The sequence below is a fragment of the Tupaia chinensis genome, unplaced genomic scaffold, assembly GCF_000334495.1.
Source record: "Tupaia chinensis unplaced genomic scaffold, TupChi_1.0 Scaffold000549_1, whole genome shotgun sequence".
NCBI lineage: Eukaryota > Metazoa > Chordata > Mammalia > Scandentia > Tupaiidae > Tupaia > Tupaia belangeri.
Genome location: NW_006160061.1, coordinates 4719774 through 4747322, shown reverse-complemented (window position 1 = coordinate 4747322; position 27549 = coordinate 4719774). Strand labels below are relative to the sequence as shown.

Below are 27549 nucleotides of genomic sequence, written 5' to 3'. Positions count from 1 at the left end.
ATCTGTCTCAACTCAGAAGTTGAAATTTTTTTTTTTTTAAGTATTTTGGGGGCTCAGAAAAAAAAAACCCTCAAAGTGAAAGCCTCAGAAGCAGTTTCTCTTCGGCCTTCTCCTACCCTCCTCTCACCCCTTCCTCCCCAAAACAGGTCATAGAAACCAGAAACTCTTTCTCCAAACCAGCCATAAACCTAAAACGAGTACTCTACTTTTTTGCCCCTTTTCTGTGTAAGAATTGCATATAAAGAAATTCTCTGCCCTATTTTGTCTGGTATTAGATGGTAAGATCCTCATTCCAAAGGGGTCCTGCCTCATTCCTCGGAGGAAAGAATGCTGCATAAAGAGGCCAAGAAGAACCCAGACAGGTCTTGCTAACTTTCTCCTCAGTCTATTTCCATTACCTCATACCCTTTTTGTCCAATCACATTTTTATATGGCTATTCATTCAACAAACCTAAACATAAAATCAGAGAACTTCTCCTATATCTTTGGGTCTTTAATCTCAAGGCTGCCATGTACATATGTAAATACTAAAATAAATTTATATGCCTTTTTTCTTATTAGACTGCTTACAGTCAGTGACTTACAAAGAATCTTTTCAGGGTGAAAAAAGTTTTTTGCCCTGCAGTATAAAGATGAGATCCAAGGGACCAGCAGGTGGCGTGGTGGTTAAGGCACTGGACACTCCCACATGGCCGACCAAGGTTTGGGTCCTGAATCTGGTGGCTTGCTTTCTCACTTCCTCTCTCTCTCACCCTCTGTCTCTCTCTGGTCAAATAAAAAATAAATGAATGAATAAATAAGATAAATAGTTAAAAAAAAATAAGCTTCAAAAAAGAAGATGAGATTCAAATGTTTTTACATAAATATGTAGTATCCTTATTCTATTCCTGTACTTACATTTTTTTCAAAGTAATAACTGGACTGGCATCAGAACATTTAATAGACAATGAAGTGAAAACAGGTAAAAAGAAAAACAGAAAAAGTAAAATCTACAATGAATTTAGAATTTTGGATTGCATTATTTTAAAAAAACTTTAAAAAAGGTTAATACTGTAGTTTCTGAAGAATCTGTAAAAACTGTATTTTAAAAATACTGCAATAAAGAATCATCATAACCAAATTGTGATTTATTTTTGGAGAAAAATAATTGGAACAGGTTTTTCCAGTAAAGGGGAGAAAGTACAGAAAGAGATCATACCCTGGTTACATGTTCGTGACCACACTCTATACAACATGCATGAGGTCAACATGTATTCAATGATAACATGAACATTTATGATTTCGAAACTCCCACTTGCCAAAGTTGTAAATTTGTAAATGTTGCAATAAATACCGCGAGATAAGTATATTTTTAAAATGGAAGTCTTTGACAGTGTTTATATATCAACCCAATTGTATAGCAAATAAGTAGACATTACAGCTAGTTCCCACTTAATTTCTTCATAATATGGCTGTCTGGTGTTGCATTAGTGAAGATACTTCCTACAACCACATGGGTACCCCAAAGGCTATGACGAATCACTTTACAGCAGCCAAGATCATCAACAGAGAATCCTAAATGCCGATAGCGTTCATCTGTTTCAAAAAGAGTGCTGTTTGTATATGGTCCAAAAAACTGAAGGAAATAAAAGAAAAAAACAAAACGAAACTTTCATTAGCAAGAAAGACAACATAGTAATAATTTTTATACAAACATGAACACTTACCTATTCTAATACTCCAAAATTAAAAAAACAAACCAAGTGAAAAATACAAAGGTCACATGAAATACCTAAGCCCTTTCCGCCAATACCTGGAAATGTGAAATGTATGATCTCGTGAATTCCATTTACCTAGACTTGAATACATAACATCACACAATGTTTAAAAAGATAGAGTAAACCTTACATAGTCATCTATGGTTCACTTTCATCATTTTCACAAGTTTTAGGAAACTAAAAGCCAGGGCAAAAGTTTTTCAAGTTGGGTTCTGGCAGGTGGCGTGGTGACTGAGGTGCTAGACTCCCACATGGCTGACTGTGGTTCAAATCCCAGACCTGGCAGCTTGCTTTCTCTCTTTTTCTATTGCTCTCTGGTGAGCGCATGTGCCCTGTAGCAAAATTTAATAAATAGTTCTTAAATTTTTTTTCATGTCTAGTCTATCATATATCTTACTGACTTTGTGAATAGAATAAATTCCTATTTTAAGATTCAAAGAATGATTCTATTACTACTTATAACTGGAAGATACATCCAGATTTCTGTGTTTTGTTTTTTTTTTTACCCCGAGAGATTTTTTTGCTATAGGTTGTGTGCACTTGCTGAAGTGATAGACAAAAAACTCAGTGTATTTTAAGCTGCCAGGTCTGAAACTCAAACCATGATTAAACTATATGGGAGTCTAGCAACGTAACCATTATACCATCTGCTGGTCCCAATACATCCACAATTCAAAACATGCCCACAATGGTGATTCAGCTATTTTCTGCAGCGTATGACCACACAGATGTTAATTTCCAAAAAGTTACTTTTCTAAATGAAAAAAAAAAAAGAATTATTTTCTGTCTTTTTTTTTTTAACTTTGCTTTAGGGCATGAGCGCTCATGAGAGAGAGAGAGAGAGAGAGAGAGAGAGAGAGAGAGAGGGAGAGAGAAAGCAAGTTGCAAGGTCTGAGACATGAACCATGGTCAGCCTTGTGGGAGTTTAATGCCTTAACCACCATCGATGCCACCTGCTGGACCCTCTAAATATTTACTATTTATATTTTCTTCACTTAATTCTAGAATAGTTGTTTCTTCCTTAAAAGAAACTAGAACATACTGTCTTCTCATTTTCAACTTACAAGCAGTAAATATACTCATTTGATTTGAATTGAGTCAATCTATTGGATTGTAAATATATTAGAAAGGGTAAAAGTAATTTTTTAAAAAAAGGGTTTTTCCTATAGGGTGCAGGCTCTTGCCATAGAGATAGAGAGAGACAGAGAGACAGAAAGTGAGAAATTACCCCCCTTGGGGGTGTGGTCATGTAGCAATCCCTTCTCCTCCATTCTCCTCTTGGGATTTTGGGCACACATGCCCAGTGTGAGTTTTAAGCCATCAGGTCTAAAACTTGAATCATGGTTGACTATGTGGGAGTCCAGCAATATAACCATTATGCCATCTGCTATTCCGGCAACTTTCTTTTTTGAATGAGAAAGAGTATGTACATGGGATATAACTTTGCTTGTTTTCAATGAAAAAGATGGTATGAGAGTGTATGCAAACATGTGAGGGAGAAGTAGGCTGAGAGAAAGAGAAGGAAAGATGGGGGTCGGGGGGAGATATTTTTGACAGGGTTGACTTTGCAATCCTCTGCCCTAGACACTCAGTTAGGTAGAATCACAGGTGCATACTACCCAGCCTTGCCTGTTTACATGGCTCCAAATGAGCCTAGGCCTTCCATGCAGCCTCAGCTGTGGTGCAGTGGTGCCCTTCTGCTTGCACCATTGCGGGTAAGTCTTTTCATTTTCTTTCTAAGATTCTTCCACAAAACACACACACACACACACACAGAGAGAGAGAGAGAGAGAATTCATGATAGGGTCTTGATGCTACAATTCAACCTTAGTCAGCCTTGGATCATGGACACACATGTGCATAACATACTAAGGGAGGTCTCCAGACATGAACCTGGAACAGTCTCACAGAGATTAATCTCACAAAGTACACTTTACTGCTGTGTTGCCATCTGACCCATTTTAATACTTTTAATAAAAAAATTAAAGGAATAGAGAAGCTTAACTGTGAATAAAAGAAGTCAATCAAAAGCAATCAATGTAACTGGTTCATTCCAGCACTTCTTTGGGTAAAACCACAAGTTTAAAAAAGTCTTGAGTAATCTATTTTTACCAAAGCTGTAATTATAAACAATTTCACAATAATAACCATTCCTACTACTTCACACAATATAGCTTCTAAAATGTATTTACTCACTGCTAAACCAGATGATGGGTCAATAAAGTCAGCCCAATAGCCTTCAGCTCGAAGAGCATAGCAGATTTCCTTAGCACCATTGATAAACTGCATAGTGAAAAGGAACAAATAGTATGTTCAAGATAGCTTCACTACAGATTATTTTATTTTTAAATAAATTTTACAATGAATTTCTTTTGCTCCATATAGAAAAAAATCATTAAGATTAGTAACAAACAATAATAGTAAATTAGATTATAAAGTCACAAGATTATTTTCACGATTCCAAAAGTTAATGGTTAATACTTCAATTTCAAAATATCTAAATTCTGGGTCCAGCAGTTAGCGTAATGGCTATGTTGCTAGATTCCCACGTAGTCGACCGCGGTTCGAGTCCCACACCCAGTGGCTTAAACTCACACTGGGCGCGTGTGCGTGCATGCCCAAGATCCCGAGAGGAGAATGGAGGAGAAGGGATTGCGGTGTGGCCATCTCCCCTGGGGGGTGATTTTTCACTTTCTATCTCTCTGTATCTCTCTGTCTGTCTGGCGAGCGCACGCACCCTATAGCAAAAACCTCTCAAAAAAAAAAAAAAACAAAAAAACCAAAAAAACCCAAGATATCTAAATTCTGTATTTTTTCTAATATTATACTTTATGAACAATTTCTAATCAGTTCTGTGCCATCAAACCCTGAATTTTCATAAAACTACAGTTGCTTTTTATATTATGGAGATAACAAAAATAAATAAGAAAGGGAAAATAAAATATTCATGATGAAAAGATACAAAACAGTCAGAATAAAAAAATGTTAAAAAAATTGTTTGCATATCCTTCAAAATACATCCATCCATTCACATAGTGTCAAATATTTCTGAAAAGGAGCATAAAAATAATAGGACCAGATAGATAGGGTACAAGAATAAATAGGATATTTACTTTTTATTATGTAACCCTGTGAGTCTTTTGTATAATGTATAATTACTATATATCATATGCACGTACCGAGTTCTGGTTTTACCACCCTAATTTCTATAATGCCTTTATTTGCTTTATTGGAAGTATAGGTAGTATAGAAATGGCAACAAATATTAAATCTAGATTATACCATTGAATAAAAAGAACAGATCAAAAAAAATTTAGAACAGCACAGTTCCACTTTTAGCCATAACAGAATAACATGTAGTAAACTTGCCACCCTCTTGAAAATTATAAAACTGATCTAAATGTATGAAGCAGCTATTTTTAGAACTACAGTTAGAGAAAGCTGTAATTTTTTTTTTTTTTTGGAGAGGTTTGTTCTATAGGGTGCGTGCACTCGCCAGACAGACAGAGACAGAGAGACAGAGAGACAGAGAAACAGAAAGCAAGAAATCATCCCCCAGGGGGGATGGCCACGCCGCAATCCCTTCTCCTCCATTCTCCTCTCGGGATCCTGGGCATGCACACACACGCGCCTGGTGTGAGTTTAAGCCACCAGGTCCGGGACTCGAACTGCAGTCGACTACATGGGAATCCAGCGACATAGCCATTACACTAACTGCTGGTCCCAGAAAGCTGTAATTTTTGAGGGAAGGGAAATAAAGTTATTTCATAACTGCTTCAGCTTTCTAACTGGGGACACGTTCTTATAATGGCAAAGTAGTGGAGCCAAAGCAAAATGATGCTATCAGTCAGCTGAGGTAGAAAGCCAATTGTCCTGGGCTGCTGAAACATCTCAAATTTGTAGTGCAGAGTATTTGAATAGACAGAGGTACACAAAGAGATTACTGAGAAGTGTGCAGAACCATTCACTCTGGTTCATTAGCCAAGGGCTGAGCTGTGCATACAACAGGCAAGATTGTAGGCCTAGCAGAAAGTGCCAGTCGTAGGGTTAAAAGCTGACATATCTTGCCTTTGTTAAACAAAGTTTATGGAAGGCCACTGCCTCAGACTAGCAGCCCTAACAGACAAGATCAAACCAGAAGGGAGTCATGTAATCAAAATGAACTTTGAAACAGGCCAGTTTTCCAATTAAAAAAAGGAGAGTCACAGCAATCAATTAGAACGCATTTAGTTTACCTGAGCAGGTATGTTAAGAAAGTCCCCATTTTTTTTTTAAGGAAGTTCCCATTTTAACCTACACAGAAAGTAGCTTTGAGATGACCAGTCCACTTTCTGTTCCCTATTTGTTTTTGTTAGCCCTTTTCTGTGTAAACCCAAATTCCTCTGCTCAGCTCACTAGAATACTCATTCTGCTTTATAAAGTGAGATGTTGCCTGATTCTAGATTGCAACTAAAAACCAGTTAGATCTTTGAACTAAATTTGTTTTAATTTTGTCTTTTGACACCTTTTATAGAAAAAGGCTCACCCATGCTATAGAAGTATGCTATCTAAGCTGATTTTCTCCTACTACCTTCTCATAACTAATGAAAACATTAAAGTAAAACAGTAGGTTTTCTTATATACTTAATATTTCAATTTATTGTTGTATTTCTTTAACCTTCTGATTCTGAAAAATAATAGGAAAACTACTATATCTAAAAAATAGACATTAAACTCTAATGTAATGAACAGATGTACATAAAAGTTACAAGGAGGGTAAAACCGTGCAATGTAATCAAATGCTAAATCAAAGAATTCCAAATTATCAATAAAGAACCAGCTTAAGTATTTCTCTAAAAATTTCTGTTCAGAAACAGTAAACAGTGACATCTACTGGAAAAAAAATCATAATAGTTTTAAAATCCTAAAACATAAAATACCAACTTGGAGAAAAAGCTAGGTGATTCCAAAATAATAATTAACAAATTGTCAAACAAAAAAAAATTTTTTTGTGATAGAAAATATCTTCAGACATTATAAAATTAAAATCTCAAGATAAAGTATGTTGCCATTTTCAAAGCCGTGAAAAGGGGCAGACTCTGACTTAGAACTATACTGAAGTTAGTATCAAGTTAATTTCAGAAGCTTAAATTATGATGAGTAACACAAAGTATTTGTGAGAGTTCTCTTCCCCCTCAATAATAATGATGATAAGTATATATTAAGTATTACCTTAATATTTAAATAGAAAATGTCTGTTAAAGTAGCAAAGCTAGGTGTGGTAGTCCATGTTAGTAACTCCAGCTACTTGGGAGGCTGAGGTAGGAAAAGCTGACGTCTGGCCTGGGCAACATAACAAAACCCTGTCTCTAAAAATTAAAAAAAAAAAAAAAAAAGTTAAAAAATAAAAATTTAAAAAATGGAGTAAAAGTTTTGAAATCAAAAGGCTTAGGATCATATTCTATCACTTCCTATGAAGGGGTCTCTTAAGCTAAGTTATTTTCTTAGTGAAAATTATTGAACTTCTTTATTAAAAAAAAGTTTATTTTGGGGTCAGCAGGTGGTGTGGTAGTTGAGGTATTGTACTCCCACATGGCCAACCAAGGATCGAGACTTTGCTGCTTACTCTCTCTCTCTCTCTCTCTCTCTGGTGAGAGTGTATGCCCCAAAGCAAATTAAAAAATAAAATAATGATAAATAAAATATAATTCTTAAAAACAAAAGCTTAATTTTTCATAACTGCCTTTTTTTTCAATTCCAACTGCCTAAATTTGGACCTCCTAAAAATGAGAGATAAATTCTGATGCCTCTTTATAACCTCCTAATTAATTAGCATATGACCAATATGCTCAAGATGAAAGCTTAATAGTAAAGCCATATATGAGGTATTTAAATGAGAATTTATTATCATAAAATACTGTTGGAATAGGTAAAATACAATGTATTTTTACAAAAAGAGAACTGCACATCAAACTATAAAGAAAATATAAAATAAGGACCAGAAGATGTTGTAATGGTCACATTGCTGGACTCCCACATAATCGACTGTGGTTTGAGTCCTGGACCCGGCAGCTTAAAATTCATGCCAGGCACATGTATGTGCATACCTAAAATCCTAAGAGAAGACTGGAGGAGGAGGGATTGTGGCAATGGCCATCTTCCCTGAGGGGTAGAGTGATTTTTTGCTTTCTCTCTGGCAAGTGCATGCACCCTATAGCAAAAATCTCTGTCTCTAAAAAAAATATATAAATAAATAAAATAATTCCTAATAAGGTCCTGCATGAATATAAATAATAGGGCTTTTTCAACTCAAGTTAGCTAGAGTGCCAAGTGAATTTTTCTTAATCTACCATATAGGTAAAAGAATATTCCTTTCTATTTTATAGACAAAGATATAACCCTAAATCAAGAAATAATTACCTAGTTTTAAAGTATAAGGTTTTAAGTTATACTTAAAACTTATCACTTTCCAGATTGGTAAACATGAAGAGAAATGCCACTGTCCATGGTAAGCTAGGATGACAACAAATATACTAATATCAGGATAATCTTTGTGGTGTGTAAACTGAAAATGTCTATCAAAATTTAAAATGTACAGTCTCCTTGATGTAGTGATTCCTACTTATACTCTATAGATATTATGAAATTGTAAATACAAGGATTTTATACTGCTGTATTAACTGTAATAGCAAAAGCTGAATGAATGTCCAATTTATAAATCATCATGAATATTTTTAGATAATTAAAAATATGTATGGCTATACCTGTAATGTAATGCTATGTAGATTTTTACAAAGAGTGAAATATGTGTAAAAGTATAGAAAGGTGTTAAAGCATCTTTAGGTTTAGGCACAGGACAGAAAAAAATGTGGGTACACAATATACCATTATCATATTATACACTATACTTTTATTCCTTGGAGTTGGAGAATTTTTACTTTTTACTTGACAGGTTTTAAAGAAGAGGAGAAGTATAAAGAGTTAATCTCACTTTTTTCTAATTTTTATAATACTTTCCAAGTTTCTTTAGATAGATACAAATTTTTTAAAAATCAAGGGACATTCTGAACTGAATCTTATTTAAGAATAGCGGAGAATTAATAAAGGCTGTAAAAGATACTCAACATTTTATTTATTTACTGGGTCATCAGAAAAGTCATGACACCTTTTTCTACACATGACTTTTCTGCTGACTCACCGGAAGCTATTGAGCAGGTCACTGGAAAGTCCTGAAGCATTTCTGCATGGTGAAACAGAAAATACGTCATGACTTTCCCAGCAACCTAATATTGTAGGGCATGTGTGCTCATCAGAGAGACACGAGGTCGGGGAGGGACAAATCATCACCCGGGGGGATGGCCGCTCTGCAATCCCTCTCCACCATTCTCCTCTCAGGATTTTGGGCATGCATGGACAAGTGCTTGGTGTGACTTTTTAAGCCACTGGGATTGGGACTTGAGCAGGATAGTCAGCCATGCGGGAACCGGCTGCCTTAACCTCCATGTCATCTGCTAGCTTGATACTTAACCCTTTTACTACTTTTTTTTTTTTTTTTTTGCTGTAGGTTATGTGTGCTCACTGGAGAGGGACAGAAAGACAGAAAAAAAATAAGGAGTCACACCCCAGGAGGGATGGCTATGCTGCAATCCCTTCTCCTTCAGTGTCCTCTTGGGATTTTGGGCACACATACATGTGCCTGGCAAGATTTTAAGCAACGGGTCTGAGACTAGAACTGTGCAGTCGGCCATGTGGGATCCAAGGCCTTAACCTCCCTGACACCTGCTGATCCCCGATACTTAACATTTTAAAACACTGGCTCACTGGTATTTCAATAAGACCACAAAATTAAACTGTTAGCAACTGAATTACCTTTTCTAAGAGCATTTCTCTTTCAATTTCCACCTCTTCGCTCCACATGGTCATATCGTTCTTAGTTTTCTGTGTTACAGTCAGAATCATTAGTTTGCTATTAGCCACTTCTGGAAATAGTGATTCAAAATCTACAAATAAAGTAAGAGTTGCAGTGAGAAAATAAAATTGCTTTATAAGAAAAGAAATAGTGGGGAACCAGCAGTTAGCGTAATGGCTATGTTGCTGGACTCCCACGTAGTCGACCGCGGTTCGCATCTCGGACCCGGTGGCTTAAAACTCACGCCGGGTGCGTGTGCATGCGTGCCCAAGATCCCGAGAGGAGAATGGAGGAGAAGGGATTGCGGCGTGATCATCCCCTCTGGGGGGGGTGATTTCTCGCTTTCTGTCTCTCTGTCTCTCTCTGTCTGTCTGGCGAGCGCACGTGCGCTATAGTGAAAACCTCTCCAAAAAAAAAGAAATAGTGCATATCTTAGATACACAATTAAATTAAATTAGCACCAAGTTATTTTACGAATGTATTGTTTTTAAGTTTTTCTTTCTTTCTTTCACAAGAGTAAGAGAAAGAGACATAGATAAGTACCCTCGTCAGGGTCGCATGCTGTAGATTCTCCTACCCTGACCTCTTTTCCAGCCAGCCAAGATCATGAGCATGTTCTCAGGGTGCAGAAGTCAAACAGGGAGCTGAACTTCTGAGTTTCCACATGATCTAGCATCACCTGAGTAGCACTGTCACTACTGTACCACAGAGTTGGCCCAATATAAAGCATATTCTTTCTGAAAAGGGTAAAATGAACTTAGCTTTGTTTACTTCTGGTTTTGTTGAATAAATAAAAATATTTCTGCCAACACTTCTGAAAGATAAGTAGCGACACATGCTATTGGCATTAACATAACTTTCTTTCTTTCTTTCTGTTTTTCCAGAGAGAAATTTTTGCTATAGCGTACATGTATTTGCTGAAGAGAAAGAGAAAGACAGGAAAAAAGTGAGAAATTACTCCCTGGGAGGATAGCCACACCGCAATCCCTTCTTCTCTATTGTCCTCCTGGGATTTGGGGCACACATGCACATGCATCTGGCACACGTGCCTGGCATATGCACCCAGTGCGAGTTTGTTTCAAGCCACCAGGTCTAGAACTAGAACCACAGTTGGCCATGTGGGAGTCTACTGCTACTCTGCCACCTGCTGGCCCAATCTAACTTTCAAAAAGTTAAGATTATTCTCATTATATGTGAGAGCTCATGAAATTACTGCAATAGCAATGTACAAAAAGAATAGAAATGACTTAAACTTTAGGAAAAATGTTATTAAAAATTTTAACATTCCTATATAATGGCAGCAAAAGGTCAGATGTCAAGGGATATTTGAAACTTTATCTTGGCCATACAACTCTTTCCAGATACATTAAAATATCGAGGTACAGAGCATTATAATTCTTGTTGAGAACATTATTCAACACACCAAAAAATTGGTAATACTATCTAACACTAATATGCACTGGTGTTGATGTATATAAAGCATGACATACCTCTTCGCAGCAATTCTGGACATGTTTGGATTGCACACTCTACTCTGGCGCTTTCAAAATAAGCTTCTGCACTGTTAATTTCTTGTTCAACAGGAGGATCATTACCCTAAGGGGAACAAGGATATAAGTAGAAGAAATCTGTAATTCAAATAAAATGATATCTTGCCTATTATAAACTATCTTCCCTGAAAAGTTTTTAGAAAATAATTATGATGTAAATGGAGTTTGAGAAAATGTTTTTAATATGCTCAAATATTCTCTATGATTAATATAAGATTTGATAGTTCTAAAGAAATTTTGAATAAAACAGTATGAATATACAAATATACTTATTTTCTAAGACTTAATAGGCATTGTCAAAATAAATGAAATGTTACAATTCTGTCTTAGTGTTATTTCTGATAGTTTGTGATAATATCTAATTATCTGTAGAAGGGTTAATACTAACTTAAAAAATAACATTATTAAATAGTACAGATTCTCCTACAGAAAGGACTTAGAGGCTTTTATTCAAATAAAATTTATTGGGAGCTCACTACATATACATTGGTCACTATGACAGGAGCAGACACTAAAATGGCAAAAGTTCAGTCTTCACTCTCAGATGTATAAGACCTAGTAGACAAAAACTAAGCACAAAGTGGGACCGGCAGATGTATAATGGTTACATTGCTGGATCCCACATGGCTAACCGCAGTTAAGAGTTCTGGACTCAGTGGCTTGACACTTACGCCAGACATGTGTACATGCATGCCCAAAATCCTGAAAGGAGAGTGGAGGAGAAGAGTATGGCCACCTCCCCTAGGGAGAGATTTCTTGCTTTCTGTCTCTCTCTCTAGTGAGCACATGTGCCATGTATCAAAAATAAAAAATACCTCTTAAAAAAAAGGATGAAGTAATAAATATAATTGAATATAAAAATGCTATAGAGTTATGAGAAAGATGAGGAAGAAACCTGTTTTGCTGAGAGGAATCAGGAAAGACTGAAATGATCATATCTAAGCTACATGTTAAGTAATGTGTCTGTGTGTCAGAGGTTAAGAATGGGTGGAATACAGGTTAGGAATTCAGGAGGAAAAACAGTTCAGCAAGAGAAAGTAACAATATAAAGAAACAGAATGGCATATTTAAGAAAAATGGAAAGTATGCTGTGGATGAAGCACAGAAGAAAGGGAGTAGTGAGGGACAAGGCAGGAAGGGGGAAGGATCAAAATTGTGAAAGGTCATTTATCTACATTAATGAACTTTGAGGCCCAGCCAGTTAGCACAAGTATTAAATTGTAGTGTTGGAAGTCATATGGCTGATTATGGGTTTGAATCCCTGGAATGGCCTGAAAACATGCAGGGTGTGTGTGTGTGTTTCTTTGTGTGTGTGTGTGTGTGTGTTTCTCTCTCTCCCCAACATCCTGAGGAGCTAGCAGGCTAGGAAAAGGGGATCAGAGCTTTACAAAATCCAGTTAAGGTGCTTCTCTTTTGTATGTGTGCATATGCATGCTCTATCATGAATAAAATGTAAAAGAAAAAAAGGAAAAATAAAGAAATTTTGACTTTATAAGCAATGAGAAATAGCAAGATCAACTGTGAAAAGTTATGTTACTGGGGAGGATGTAGGATAATGAGCAGGAGCAGGTAACAGAGGAGTTGACAGGCAACCTTTAAAGAAAACATTTACTGATCAATGTATTTAAGTGATTTACACACATTTTCACATCTAATCTCCATAGCAATCTTGTGGACTGTGGATTATTATTATCGTCATCTTAAATATAAAGAAACAAAGGTTCAGAAAAGTAAAGTAACTTAAGAGAGATTTTTGCTTCCTGGAGAGACAGAGAGACAGAAAACAAGAATTCACCCACCAGGAGGGGATAGACATGCTGCAACCCCTTCTCTTCCACTCTCCTCTCAGAATTTTGGACACACATGTGTGCCCCACCTGAGTTTCAAGCCACTAGATGTGGGGACTCAAACTGTGAGGGTCAAGTAACATAACCAATATGCCATTTGAGGGTCAAGTAACATAACCAATATGCTATCTGCTGGTCCTGTAAAGTAACTTTCTTAAGATCACAAAATTAAGTTAGTTGCACAGCCAGCTTTTCAACCCAGCTTTCATTCTGTCTCCAAAGTTCATCACACTGTAATGCCTTGAAGAATTCAAAAAAGATAAGAAAGCCCTGTATCTCGCAAAGATCTCAAAAGGACCCTAACAATTTAGGAGCAACTTCAGAGATGGAAGCACTGTAAGTTGTTCCCTTACAAATGACTGCTGTGTACTGGGCAATACTATTTATTGCAGGTGGAGGGGTATCACAGAGAGAGGAGTTGAAGGTGACAATGTAATTTTTATAATGGGACAGAAGGAGGGTGTTTTGCCATTTATACTATTGATTACATAGGAGTAAGAACAGCCTTTTATAGGAAGAGGACTACTTCAGTATTAGGCAAAATCTGGGAACCTGTGAGACACTGGTAGGTAAACAGAAATGCAGGACCATGGTATAGCATTAATATAATACATAATGTAGCATCGATAATTAGAAAAGCACCAAAAATGATATTAACAATTTACCTGAAATTCATTCACATATTGTGCCATCACAAACTCATGTCTTTCACTTGATAAGGGTTCTGCTAGAACATCAGGCAATGTTTTATGAACCTGGCTTTTCTTCTGTGAAGCAGTCCCATTGAGGTGACAATCAAAACCTATGTTCCCAGGAAGCTGAAATCTCTGATCCTGAGGTCCAAATGGTCCCATGGTTTCATCAGGCCACACTGTTCGAGAGCCTGAGTGGAACAACAGAATGAACCATTTTCCTCTTAAGTTCAGGTGTAGAAAGAAAGAATGCTCTTAGTATAATTATGCCCTTTTTACCTAAAAAAGACATCTTTGAAATCTGCTTGCCTGTATCAATTGGTTTCATGTCATTTCCAAAACACTCATCAAAGCGATCAGTTGTTCCTTTACAGGCAAATCAGTCATAAGAGAAAAACTCAATTCATACTGTGGAATGTTTGACAATCATTAAAAAGCATAGGTAAACATTTACACACTGACATTGAATGAAGTCTACATTATTTCATTAAAAGAAAAAGCTAAGTCAAAGAAAAGCATGTACAAAAACTTTTTTATATCCTTATATTCATGTTTTTAATTAAAGAAAAAAGGTTTAAAAGGAAAGATGTCAAATTTAATAGTGGTTATCATTGGGGAGGGACATTCAGTAGCTGTTCTCTGGTGGTCAAAATGTTAATGCGCTGGGGAAGAATTATGCAGTATATGGTAGATTGCTATTTATCTGTCACTTAAATTAATAAGAGTAGCACTTAATAAGAGTAGAAATACAGTAGTACATATGACATTATTTACTCAAAAAAATTCCTAACTTACAAAAATTTTTTAAAATCCAGAAAAAATAAAGGAGAAAACAAAACTGGTAATTTTTCAGAGTAGGGGTCTGTTAGAAAAATGGAGGGATGACAGCTGTGTACTTGGCAATAAAAATAATTATTTTTAATATACTATAACTAAGCCAGAACTAAGTGGCTGAATATGGACATATCAGAATGGCAGTCTCATCATGCCCTCACCTCCCTCTTCTACACTTTTGACGTACAGCATCCATCAATCATGGAGGGCTTTGGTGCTAAACCCAGATGTTGCTTTGAAATTTTCAACATACTGTAGTTTAATGCTTCTTAAACTTTAAAGTACGTAAGAATAACCTGGGAGTTTGTTAAAATGGAGAAAATAATTTAATAAGTCCAAGTTGGGGCTTAATCTTCTACATTTCTGACATGCTTCCAGATGACACGCTGCACCAAGACTCTAGATAGCTACCCACGTGACAGGAGTTAGTCTGTAAACCAAGACCTGTTAGCTATTTTTGAACAATACGGGATTTAGAAACTATTTAGGTCTAATAGTTTCTAGCTCTGTTTAGGAAAAAAAAAGTGTCCTAAATTAAGTGGTTTTGAGCGTATACTGTTTACTGGTTATTTCCATTTTCTATTCTGTCAAATGTCTGTTCATAGCCTTTCTTTTTTTTTTTTTTTTTGGTTTCCTACTGACCTATAAAAATTCTTTATGTATTCAGGACACAAACGCCCTACATGATCTGAATGGCAAATCTGTCATTTATGATACACTATACAGTGAGTCTTTAGCTAACGTAAACTAGGAAGTAATCAGAGATGAAGTCAAAAAGGAAAACAGAAGTAAGATAGAAGGATCTGAATGCCCAAGTGAACTTAAAATACATTGTTAATGTGTTCCATGAAAACAGAATTCTACGTCTGCTACCTTCAGGACATACTAGGTTAGGTTTCTAAAGGCCTTTAATATTTTAATGTGCATTCTAAACCTCCAGGATAGAAATAGGGCATGTGTCATTTCTCAAAATTACCTACACACAGAATTCCCTCTCCCACTTTTTAATCCTTGGACAATGATTCATAGCTTGAGGATGGTTTATCAAGAAAGTGACATGATTAAAATCTTTTAAAAGGATCAGCATGATGCAAAATGGATTCCAAGAACTAGACTGGAAAGCAGGCAAGTTATGATAGAATAAACACTAAAACATAAAAAGTGTCAGCTATATTTAAGAAATTTATCAAGTAGGAAGGGAGCAATAATATAGTTTAATAGGACCAAAAGGAGATTTGTTTCAGGGAGGACTGTGTATATTTGCAGATAGAAACTAAAGTTAAAGAAAATAAACTTTAGAAACCAGCATTCATTGCTTCTTTCTTTTCTATATTGAACCGTCTGATACAAGTATTTTAGGCAGAGTTCTGATTTATTTTCAATAGAGTAAACACAACTTTAGAAGATCTGCATAATTTGAAGAAGAAATACTAAAGGAAACACAACTCAAAATGTTTTCGAACAATTAAAAGTAAAGCAATAACAATTTATGCTTACATATGTCTGGAGGTGCAGTGGCCACATGAGACTCATCAGAACCTGAAGATCCTGCAGTTGAAAAGGCTTTGGGATTGATGACCCTTTTAACCAAAGAGCAAAATCCTGGGAGATAGGAAACCAATCTGACTCTGTTACAGAGTACCTAAGAATGACAAAATTAAAATGATTTATTCTGAATATATGTGTTTTACCTATGTAGACAACCTCTGGAAAATCTTCATACTATAACATCTTTTAAAATCAACATTCACTCCAATTTTATTGAATTTCTAATATGTGACAATATTTTATATACATAATTAATATATATTTATATATATCTGTGTGTATATATGTGTCTGTGTGTGTGTGTGTGTGTGTGTGTGTGTATAAATTTTAAAAATAAACACAAATACTAAAACAAGCTAGTTAAAAGTTATTTTGGGTAAAAGTGTAAGCCTTTTCCAAAAAGGGCCAGAGTTCAAAAGTGCCACACGTGAGAGAACAGAATTTCTAAAAGCTGCCCTATGTAGCCACACTAACAAGGTAGTACAATAAGAGAACTTTCAAATCTCCTTGGACTAAGTCTGTTTACTTTACAACTTTTTTTTTAGGCTTTGCCACAAGGTGCATGTGCTCACCTGAGAGAGACAGGGAGACAGAAAGTGAGAAACAACCCCCAGAGGATATGGCCACACCTCAACTCTTCTCTCAGGATTTCGGGCACAGATACACACATGCATGCCTAGCACAATTTTCAAACTGCTGGGTCCAGGCCTCAAAATATGGTTGGTCACATGGGAATCCAGTGCCTTAACCAACCACACCACCTGCTGGCCCCATCTTCTTTTACTATTATAAATTGTGCTAGTATCTCCATGTCATTTTTCCTCTTAGTTTGGCACTTAGGTTCATTTTAGCATATACCTTCATGGTCCATTTTTTTATCATGTTTAGACACTGAGGTCAATTACAATGGATAAATGTGCAAATATCTTTCATGCACAACATTTTAGCAAAATGCCTGGGTCAGAATAATTTAATGCAGGGTTGGCAAACTGTTTCCCAATACAGCCAATGGTTCTGGTATATAAAGTTTTACTGTAACATAGCCACAGCCTCTTGTTTAGATATTGTCTGAATGCTTTCACACCATAGCCAGCTTTGCGCAGTGGCAGTATCGTAGCCAATGAGGTTTATCCGAAGCGCGATTATTGCTAATTGAATGCTTTCACACCATAATGGCAAGTTAAGTAGTAATAACAGAGACTTTGGGCAAAAAGCCTAAAACATTTATTATCTGGCTCTTTATATTAAAAAATTAGGCTTGAAAGTTAACTTTATTATATTTGACACAGATGATAAAGGGCCTGTTACATCAAGATAATAGGTCAGAATTTTCACCTGTAGCCAAGAAAGAGGCAGAACAAACTGATAAAATAGGAGATATTTTAAGGAATAAAGCACTAAGAGCAGTATAGAGAATGGACTGAGTTGGAGTAGACAAATGGTATGAAAACTAATTACCAGGAGACGTTAAAACAGTTCATTCAGGGACCAGCAGTTGGCATAATGGCTGTCGCTGGACTCCCATGCAGTCAAGCGCAGTTTGTGTCCCAGACCTGGGACACTCACACCAGATGCATGAGTGTGCATGCCCAGGATCCCGAGAGAAGAGAGGAGGAGAAGGGACTGAGGTGTGGCCATCCCCCTGGAGGGGTGATTTCTTGCTTTCTGTCTGTCTGTCTTTCTGGCGAGCACACAGGTTGTAAAGCAAAAACCTCTCAAAATAAATTAATAAATAGTTCATTCACTTGATATTTCATAATCATTACATTTCCCTTTCACAGTGCTCTGAAACTCAACTTGTGCATTCTCCTCCATTTTATTTCTTACAGTATGTACAAGAGAGCATCTTACCTGTCCTTTCTAACTAACATGATTTTTAAAAATTTTACCCTTCCTTCACATACTCTACTCTTTAATCATATTAAAAAAAAACTCCCCATAATTATCTGCAATCTTTAATACTGCCACAAGATTTTTTCTGCTAAAAATGCCCCTTTCTCTCACCTTTAATGCATTTAATATTCATATTATTTCCTTAAAACTTGGGTAAATATAACCTTCTTTGTGATACCTGTCTCCAAAGCACACGGTCTGAGTCCGAAACATTCTACCTAAAAATTTAAGCATTCTCTCTTGGGGTCTACACACAACCGCCTCAAAAAATGAAAAGGTTTAAGTATTCCGTTGTTTACTTTTCTAGACAAACTCAGACTTTAGGGTATTTCTATAACGTGAGTTTACCTTTACAATTGAGGATATTCAAAAGAATATGCCAGGACAGCAGGTGCATGGTTAAGGTAGCTGGATTCCACTTGGCCAACTATGCTGTTCAAGGCGCAGAACCACTGTGGGGAAACACTCAGGGTAAGTGTGCACCCAGAATCATACAAGGAGGGAGAAATGGAGTAGGGACTGCAGCATGACTGTTCCCCTTGGGGGCAGGGTGCATTCTTACTGCCTCTACCACCCCTATACCATCTTTCTCTGGCAAGTGCATGTAGCACCCTCTGACAAATGATTAAAAAAAAAAAAAAAAAGCCTCAGGATCTAAAGGTAATTTAGTTTTAAATTTCAAAAATATTTTGAACAAAGGCTCAAAAGAGGTATAAGAGATAACCTGAAGAGATTATGTGAAGATTATTTGACTATTCATGAGAAAGTATGTAAGAGTAAATAATCAATGGATGTAGCCACTACAGGTCCAGGTCTTGTGCTAAATGCTGTTTCATTTAAATTCCACAATTCTATGCACTACATTAACACTAGTTTTAGTATCATTATTAAAATATAATTTACAATTATGTACATTCACACTGTTTCACAAGCAAAAAATAGGAGATTATCTAAATTATTTTAGAAACTTCCTAACATTATTAAGGATTATTTTAGCCCGAATATCAAGGCCACTAGATTCTATTCAGATGTTTTTTTCTTAATGGTAAATCTTTTTAACAAAAGTTATAAAACAAAATGTGAGCTCTCTTCCTACTCTAAGAAAATCCAATCACCAAATATGATTTAACAGCAAAATAATACTTATAATGAAACAGTTGATGACAGTACTAATCTGTTTTTAACCTTATCCTTTAACCTGTAAGATTCTCAAATTCTTTACTGTAGAAGTAGAGTATTTTCTAACTTGAAAGATCTCATCACATTCAATAATGTGAATATAATAATTTAAAGTGATGGTCAATAAATAATTAAAAAACACTTAAAAGTGTGTTTATTTTAGTTCAATGGTATGTATTTTACATATAATTAACTTTAAAAAATTAGATTCCAGACTTGAGAAGATGGCAGACAATTAGGATTTAATTGTAACATCATTATGACGATAGAAAGAAAAAAGAGCCTTTCAGGCACTGTTAGGATTAAGTCCTATTTTGGGTCACATAAAGAGAAAATAAAGTCTGTTCAAAAGACTGAAAACTGGTGGTCTATAAAATGCATCCAGATTCATCTCATTGTTGGATACCAACAATGAGAATTTTAACGTTTCACAAGATACAAATGTTTGGCTTTTAAAAAAAACTCAGAAGATGCAGCAATAGTGGATTCACATACCCAAATGTCAACAGTTAGCAACAAATCCCTGAAGCTAAGGCTGGTTCCTTAGACTTCCTCCAGACTCTGAAGTCCAGATATTTATGACCCTTGCTACATATGTTAACTAAATTGCTGAAGATACATAATATCTGCATGCTTTATAACTAACATTTGTTTGGAATTTATAATGCATAGAAACAAAAAATCAAGTACATTTGAATTATAAAATTTACATGTTTTTTACACACGAACTTCATTCTAACAAACATAGGATTTTTACAAGCATTTGGAAGCTACTTTATTGAACTAATTTATTCATTTAAACCAAAATAAAGCCAGGTCAAATATTAGCATTCTATTTTACTTAAGTTAATTTCTCTTCTTTAAGAGTACTATACTTCCCTTTCTATGCAAGTTATGGCTCAGTAAAAGTTCATCTTAAAACTTGGCCCAGATAGGTGATCTACTCTAGGGACTTGTCTTTTTAGTCCTACCTTTTGTTATGGTTTAGATAATTTGTCCTAAGGTTCATGTTTTATTAGAATTTGCTTCTTGCAGGCAGTGATGGGATGTTTCCCAAACACTTGTCTTGGGTCTTGGTTGTATTTATAGATGTTAATGAAAACTTAACTCCTTCTTTGTGTCCCAGAATGGGGTTTTAGGGGGTATGATAAAATCATTAGGGCAGAGGACCCTATGAATGAATTCTGGTTGTAAGAAAAATGAAGCAGACGGGACCACATGGATACAGACCAGAATAAGGAGAAACATTAGGACCATTGGCTGTTTAAGATCCTGCCCTTTGGGACCAGCAGATGGCTTAGCGGTTCCGTCACTAGATTCCCACATGGCTGAACATAGTCTGAGTCCTGGGACCAGTGGCTTCAAACTCACACCAGGAAAATGTGCATGGTTGCCTAAGAACCCAGCTGGAGAATGGAAAAGGGAATGCGGCCTGGTCATCTGCCCTGGGGTATGGATGTGTGTGAATTCTTTCTGGTCCCTGTCCCCCTGAACCACTTCGGTGAGTGCACATGCCCTATAGCACCCCCCCCCCAAAAAAAAAATCTCAAAAGGAAAAAAGATTCTGCTATCATGCTGTAGCCTCCCAGAAGTTGGCCCTGGGCCTCAGACCTATAAACTATGTACTGAATAAACCTTTACTTCTTCATAAATCACCCAATCTCAGGTATTTCAGTGAGCAAGTGACTAAGACATTTTAATATAATCATGTTCAGTTACAAAAATACCACCCTAGCTTACTGCTGCCACATTAACTGTCCTAACACAAAACTCGGATCAAATCACAATTAAAAGAACAAAAACCTAAATGACTGAGTTTGGCATCAATTCTTTTTATTATTGTTCTCAGCCTCACAATCTAACTGTATCTCCAACTCTATATCTTTTTCACACCTCCTTACAGCAGGCAGATCTGACTTAATTTCTGAAAGGAACTGCCTGGGTAATTTTTTCTCACTGAAACCTCAGATGATCTGAATCACACCTTCTCTCAAAACTCAAGTTAAAAGCTTTTCCCACTAAGTGAAAGAGTTTTGGGACCAGCAGTTAGCGTAATAGCTATGTTGCTGAACTCTCATGTAGTCCACTGCGGTTGGAGTCCCGGACTCGGCTTAAACTCACGCTGGGTGCATGTGTGAGTGTGCCCAAGATTCCTAGAGGAGAATGGAGAAGGGATTGTGGCGTGGCCATACCCTCCGTGTGTGTGTGTGTGTGTGTGTGTGTGTGTGTGTGATTTCTCGCTTTCTCTCTCTCTGTCTCTCTCTCTGGTGAGCGTTTAACCTGTCACCAGAAAACTCATATGCACTGTACCTTTCCAATCTTTTATAAAAATACTTTACTTATTTATTAACCAGTGGGTACAGGTGTGAACCAAAAAGAGGAGACGGAGAAAGCACCCCGCAGCGGGCTGGTTGGAATTCCTTTTCTTCCATTTCTGTCCTGTTGGAATTTTGGGCATGCATGCACATGTGCCAGTTGAGGTAGGATTCAAACTTGCAGTTAGCCATGGGGAAAAAAACTTCTGGGGCGTGAGTGAATAACGCCTTACTCTCATTCTGTAGAATCTGCAAGGTCACTTCTCGCACTGAAACTGCGACAAAACCTTCAGTTCAGTCAGCATGGGATTAAAATAAAAAGCTTACAATTTTCTGAAATAATGTAAATATTCACTTCTCCTTTAAAAATTCACTCTTGAAAACAGTGAAAGGATGCTTGCACTGCATTTCTGTATCTATAAAAATGAAGTTATAAAACAACTACAGGTGTATTCAAAAGAACGCTGTGTTGAAACTACCTTCCAAAGGCAGCAACCTACTTTCACGCCCCTTGCTTCCTCCAACACTCACACTCCTTCTAACAGGACGCCACCAACGCCATCGTAAACAAACCCGTCCGTCCCTCTCCTCCCAAGTTCCCAAAGTAGGTAGTGGTTGTTAAGAGGCGAGTTTACTCACATTGGCCATCTCTAGAGGAGAGGACGGTCGCAAGATAGCTCTCCTTTGTGAAGTTATGCCTGGGAAATGACAAAACAAAGCAGGGTGGTGACAGGTTAAACTGACAGCTGGGGCACGTCACTACTCCGATCACGCTCCTCCAGCCCCAGACCGAAGTCCACGCTCGCAGCTAACGCGGAGGCCGGGCTCGGCCTCGGCCCCCCCGGCCCCCCGGCCCCGCAGAGCTCCGCCCGAGGCGCGCAGCTCGCAGCCATTTATCCCCACCGCAAGCCCACTGACACCAGATCAGGCAGAGGGAGCGGACGGCGGGACAGGGGACTGAGAACGGAAGCAAGTATTTCAGCTCAGCTCCGAGAGGGGGGCAACAGCCCCAGCAAGTACTCGGGCTGAGCCGAAGGAGTGTGTGTGTGCGAAGAGCCTAAAGGCGGAGTGCCAGGACGACGGGGGGCAACGACAGGAGCGGTGGGAATAGGGCAATACCGAGAGCTGCGGCCCGAAGCCGGGCGAATTTGGAGGGGCCTAGCGCGGACCGACACCATCCGTACCAGCCACCACCGCCGCCTCCAGCTGTCTCGGAACCCGACTCCCCTCAGTCAAAATGGCGGCGGCGAAGGCGGAGATGGTAGCGTCCGGCGGGCAGCGACCAGGCTGAGAGGCTGCTACCGAGCGCATCAATGGGAAGGAGCGTCGAACCGTCGATGCGCTCTCGCACTGCAGAAATACGTAGAGCCGACTTGTGATTGGCTAATCTGGGACCACGTGGGCGGGGAAAGGCAGGGAGGGCGTGACCTGGGTGAAGGGCGGGGACAGAGCCCGCCGACAGTTAGACGTGTCAAGTGATTTCCGTGACTCACTGATCCATCTGCTAGATTTCTCCCATCCTGTCTTTCAAACTACCTCTGCGCTCTTGTCTTACACTTGCTTGTTGCTCCTGAATCACAGGGCACTTGTTCTGCGGCCAGAACAGCCACAGCGCCAGGTCATAATAGGCTCAGTAAATAGGTAACCCGGGACTGACTAATAAGCACTTTACCACCTTTCTCTTACTAAGTGAATGTTTAAAATGAATTTAAGGCCATACTTTATTCAGATTCCTTAGTTTCTAATCAACCTCTTCTGTTGCAGGAAACAACATCATATTGAGTCACCATCTGTTTAGGTTCCTCTGAACTGTGACAGTTTCCCAGTCTTTCCTTGCTTTTTGACAGTTTTAAGGCATACTAGTCAGACATTTGTGGAATACCCATCAATTGGGATCTGACTGATTGTTTACTCATGCGCTGGTTGAGGTATGAGGGTTTTTTGTTTGTTTGTTTTTAGTAAGGAGATAAAGTGCCCTTCTCATAATATCATATAAAGGATACATACCCAACGTGACTTACCATTCACTGTTCATGCTAACTGTTACCACCTTGCTAAGCTAGTTTTTGTCAGGTGTCTCCACTGGGAAATTGCTCTTTTTCTTTCCCTTTGCATATTTTTGGAAACTTGTCACTATGTTCAGCCTTAATCTTAAGACTGAGTGGTTATTCTCCACCTGTTTAAGACCAGAATATTTTCATACATTATTTGGGTTTCTGCATGGGAGATTCATCGGTTATCCCCCTTTTATGGATGCAATCATTTATTTATATCAGGAGGAACTCAAAGATATTTATTTTACATTCGAGGTTATAATCCAACACTGTTTTAGTTTATTATTCCAGTTTAGACCTTTGGGATTTCTTTTAGTTAGCATCTGTGTCATTTTGTTATAACCAATTTTTGTTGTTATTTTCCCCTCAAGCATTTCCTTAAGTTCTGACAGTATAAGATGTTCAGGGCTTGTCTTGTGTATTTTCTTCTGTTGTCCTTGAATCACCTAGTTCCCCAAGAAGCGATAGGTCCTTTTTAAGAAAAATGATATTAGCACTTAAGACTAAGGTGTTTGGGGTGTTGCGCTTGTAGGCCCTTTCCGCTGACAGAGCAAGGAAATACATGTGTGTGTACTAATCTGAGTAAATACACATGTCTATGGAAATCTATACATGTATCTATCTTAGCTAAATAGGAGTTCATGCTCATGTCTCCATGTCTAATCCAGCTCCACATGGATCCCTCTAGCCTATTCCCTTTGTCTGTCTGTAACTTTTCATTCCAGTGTGAGAAACAACTCCCACCATCTACCATTCTATCATTTAATTTAGTTTCAGTTTACATGTATAGTTGGTTCAGAACTATTAACCTATTTTCTAGGTACATGTATATATACTGGCTTCAGAATGATCAGGCATGCCTGTAAAAAACGGATTTATCAACTAACGCACAATGCTTATGTATAGTTCTTTTCCAATAATCTTATAGACTACACTCATTTCCAGAGGTGCCCAGGTCAGCCCCTCCTGTCACTTGTGTGTGAGGTTATTTTATAATTGGTAATATAGGTAGAGTTCTTTTGCCACAATCTATATTCCATCTTGAGATTCTTTGTGCTCCTAAGACTTTTTAAAAAAATCTTTATCTATGGGGGACCAGTAGTTAGCATAATGGTTATGTCGCTGGACTTCCATGTAGTCCACCACGATTTGCGTCACAGACCCGGTGGCTTAAAACTCAGGCCAGGCGCGTGTGCATGCGTGTGTGCCCAAGATCCCTAGAGGAGAAGGGAGGAGAAGGGATTGCAGCACGGCCATCCCTCCTGGGGGAATGATTTCTGGCTTTCTGTCTCTCTGTCTCTCTCTGTCTGTCTGGTGAGTGCACACGCCCTATAGCAAAAACATCTCAAAAAAAAAAAATCTTATCAAAGTTCTTAGTGTCGGTTTTGAAAGTTGCATATGTAGTGTTATGCATCGACCATTTCAGTGTTATAGGAAATAGTTTTATCTCTCTTTAAAAAATTTCTCTGTGCTTCACCTGTTACACTCTCCTACCCCCCAAACCTTTGACAACCACTAATTTATTGTCTGTCTCAATAGTTTAGGCTTTTCCAGAATGTCATAGAAATCGAAACATAGAGTATATAGCATTTTTTTTCTTTTTTCTTTGTTTTGTCTGTTTTGGGCAACAGCAGAAGACAAAAATTCCACCTCAAATTATCTTTTTTAAAATTAATTAATGTTTTGCCATATGACATGTGCACTCACTGGAGAGAAACATAGAGAAGGAAGGTAAGAAATCACCCTCCCAGAGGGGATGGCCACACCACAGTCTCTTCTTCTCCATTCTTCTCCTGGGATTTTGGGCATGCATGCACATGTACCTGGTATGGTTTTCAAGCTGCCTGATCCAGGTCTTGAACTGCATTTAGCCATGTAGGAGTCCAGTGCCTAACCACCACATCATCTTCAGGCACCCAAAGTATCTTTTGTTTTAATTGATGCTTTTAAATGCCGGGAATTTATTGCTCCAAAAATGGGCTAGAACTGAAGTTACCACACTGAAGCTGAAATTTGAACTTGAAAGAGAACTGCATATTTTCTCAGAGAAAATACTAATTATAAGAGGGTCTACAAAAAAGTTAATGAAAATGTGTATTATGAAAAAGGTGTGGATTGGGACCAGCAGTTAGCATAATGGCTATGTCACTGGACTCCCACGTAGTTGACTGCGGTTTGAGTCCTAGACCCAGTGGCTTAAACTCACGCCGGGTGCATGTGTATGTGTGCCCAAGATCCCAAGAGGAGAATGGAGGAGAAGGGATTGTGGCATGGCCATCCCCCCTGGGGGGTGATTTCTCGCTTTCTGTCTCTCTGTCTCAGTCTTTCTGATGAGTGCACATGCCCTATAGCAAAAACCTCTCCAAAAAAAATTTTTTTTTGCACCAAAATAAACTTGTACTTTAATTTTATTTTTTCCACAAACTTTTCAAAATCCCCTTATGTAAGGCAAGATGACCATGAAGGTGTGGAAGCCCTCTTTCTCTGTTCAGACTTATGGTCTTTAGTCAAAGTTTATGGGTATCAAGTCCTTGGTGAAAAGTGCAGAAAAGCACCAAAGAAGTTGGTGATTTGGGGCCTTTACATGGCAATCATTAGTGACGTGACGTGAAATAAAATTCTAGAAGTGATAAGAAATTCTAGGGTTGAGGAGAGAGTTTTAGATTGTCTTTCTAAACTAAATGTGTCAAGGAGATACCAGCCCAAAGATTTCTACCGCCTGCACTAGTATGGAGGCAGGAATTAGAGCCAATGAGTAGGTAGTTAGGGCAGGGACCCGAGAGGAGAGCTGGGCAGTCATGTTCTTTTTCTCTCTTTTTTCTCCATAGAGTCACTATTTCCCTTTGGCCTACAGATATATAAATGCTGCTTCTGAAGAATCTAGGACTCTTTAATATGAGACTTAGGCAAAAACCAGACCAATTGTCACAGCTCAGAGCACATAGATAATGTAAGAGTTTTTATGTTTGTTTGTTTTGTTTTGTTTTTCCACAGAATCCTGAAGGAGATAAGATTTTTCTTGCACCAGGGCAATAAAATTCCAAATTAACAGTTTCTGAGCCTTCAACGTTAACTGAGAAAAATTAACAGCCTACGTGGGACCCCTACCACAAAGAAAAATGCATGTGGGGAGGTGGGTCTCTTAACGAGTATATAAACCTGAGACCTAGACCATGGTGTGGCAACTCATTCTGAGACGCCTTCCCCTTGGATACTCTGCCTTTTCCTTCTCCTGTCTCTCAATAAACTTCTCTTGCTATTCCTTCTTCATGTCTGTGTCTCCAATTCTTTGTGAGCATAGGACAAGAACCTGGTCAGCTTGTAGCCTGGAATTAGGCACCAGAGTTGGGCCTAATCACCCCAACTTCCCATGTAAGTACTATCCTACAAAGGCAGGATGTCATATTTAGACAGGTATAAACTGACAGCATATGGCTTGAGTTGGATTTTTGAATCTACTTCTAGTTAAGTCCTCCTGAGCTGGCCGGTTACTCAGTTCCTTTATGCTTTAACTTCCTCACTTCTGAAATGTCATAGTAATAGTGTCTATTTCTGATTTTTCATGAAAATTAAGAGTTAATATGGATACTCCTCAATTTATGATGAGCTATGTCTTCATAAACCCATGGGAAGTTGCAAATACTGTTCAGTTGAAAGTGCATTTAATACATTTAATACAGCTAATCTAGTGAGCACCACAGTCCAGCTCAGTCTACTTTGAATGTGCTCAGGACACAGGTTAGCCCACAGTTGGGCAAAATTTTCTAAAACAAAGGCTATTTTATAATAGTTCTATAAATATTCTTTCTAAAATTTTGAATATCTCATTTAATTTATGAAACTATACTGGAAGTTAAAAGCAGAATAATTGTATGGGTACTAGAAATGATTTCTCCCTAACTGAACAATTATAAAATTAGTAAGTTAAACCATCATAAATTGGGGATCATCTGTATATAGCCAGCACACACACACACACTCTGAAAGACAGA

The 27549-nt window shown here is 37.8% G+C and overlaps 1 protein-coding gene, 1 long non-coding RNA gene and 1 pseudogene across 5 annotated transcripts; 2 read left to right on the top strand and 1 right to left on the bottom strand.

Annotated features, from left to right (window-relative positions):
* Positions 1-1106: 1106 nt before the first annotated feature.
* On the bottom strand, positions 1107-22834 carry MMADHC (metabolism of cobalamin associated D). 4 transcript variants are annotated; one of them, XM_006157642.3, is made up of 8 exons: positions 22688-22829; positions 22143-22201; positions 16066-16210; positions 13708-13925; positions 11136-11241; positions 9606-9736; positions 3954-4040; positions 1107-1615 (listed from the first exon to the last, which is right to left on the bottom strand). In XM_006157642.3, the coding sequence occupies exons 1-8, from the start codon at positions 22812-22814 to the stop codon at positions 1421-1423; spliced, it is 1068 nt and encodes a 355-aa protein (XP_006157704.1). In that variant the 5' UTR covers positions 22815-22829; the 3' UTR covers positions 1107-1420. The 4 variants fall into 4 exon arrangements, with proteins under 4 accessions (XP_006157704.1, XP_006157706.1, XP_006157705.1 ...); XM_006157644.3 differs by having other exon boundaries at positions 22623-22757; XM_006157643.3 differs by lacking the exon at positions 3954-4040 and having other exon boundaries at positions 22688-22834.
* On the top strand, positions 17208-17366 carry LOC114009525 (uncharacterized; annotated as a pseudogene).
* Positions 22786-26823, top strand: LOC102483296 (uncharacterized). The gene is made up of 2 exons (XR_003550926.1): positions 22786-22865; positions 26552-26823. It is a non-coding gene; the product is annotated as an uncharacterized LOC102483296 (long non-coding RNA).
* The last annotated feature ends 726 nt before the right edge of the window (positions 26824-27549 follow it).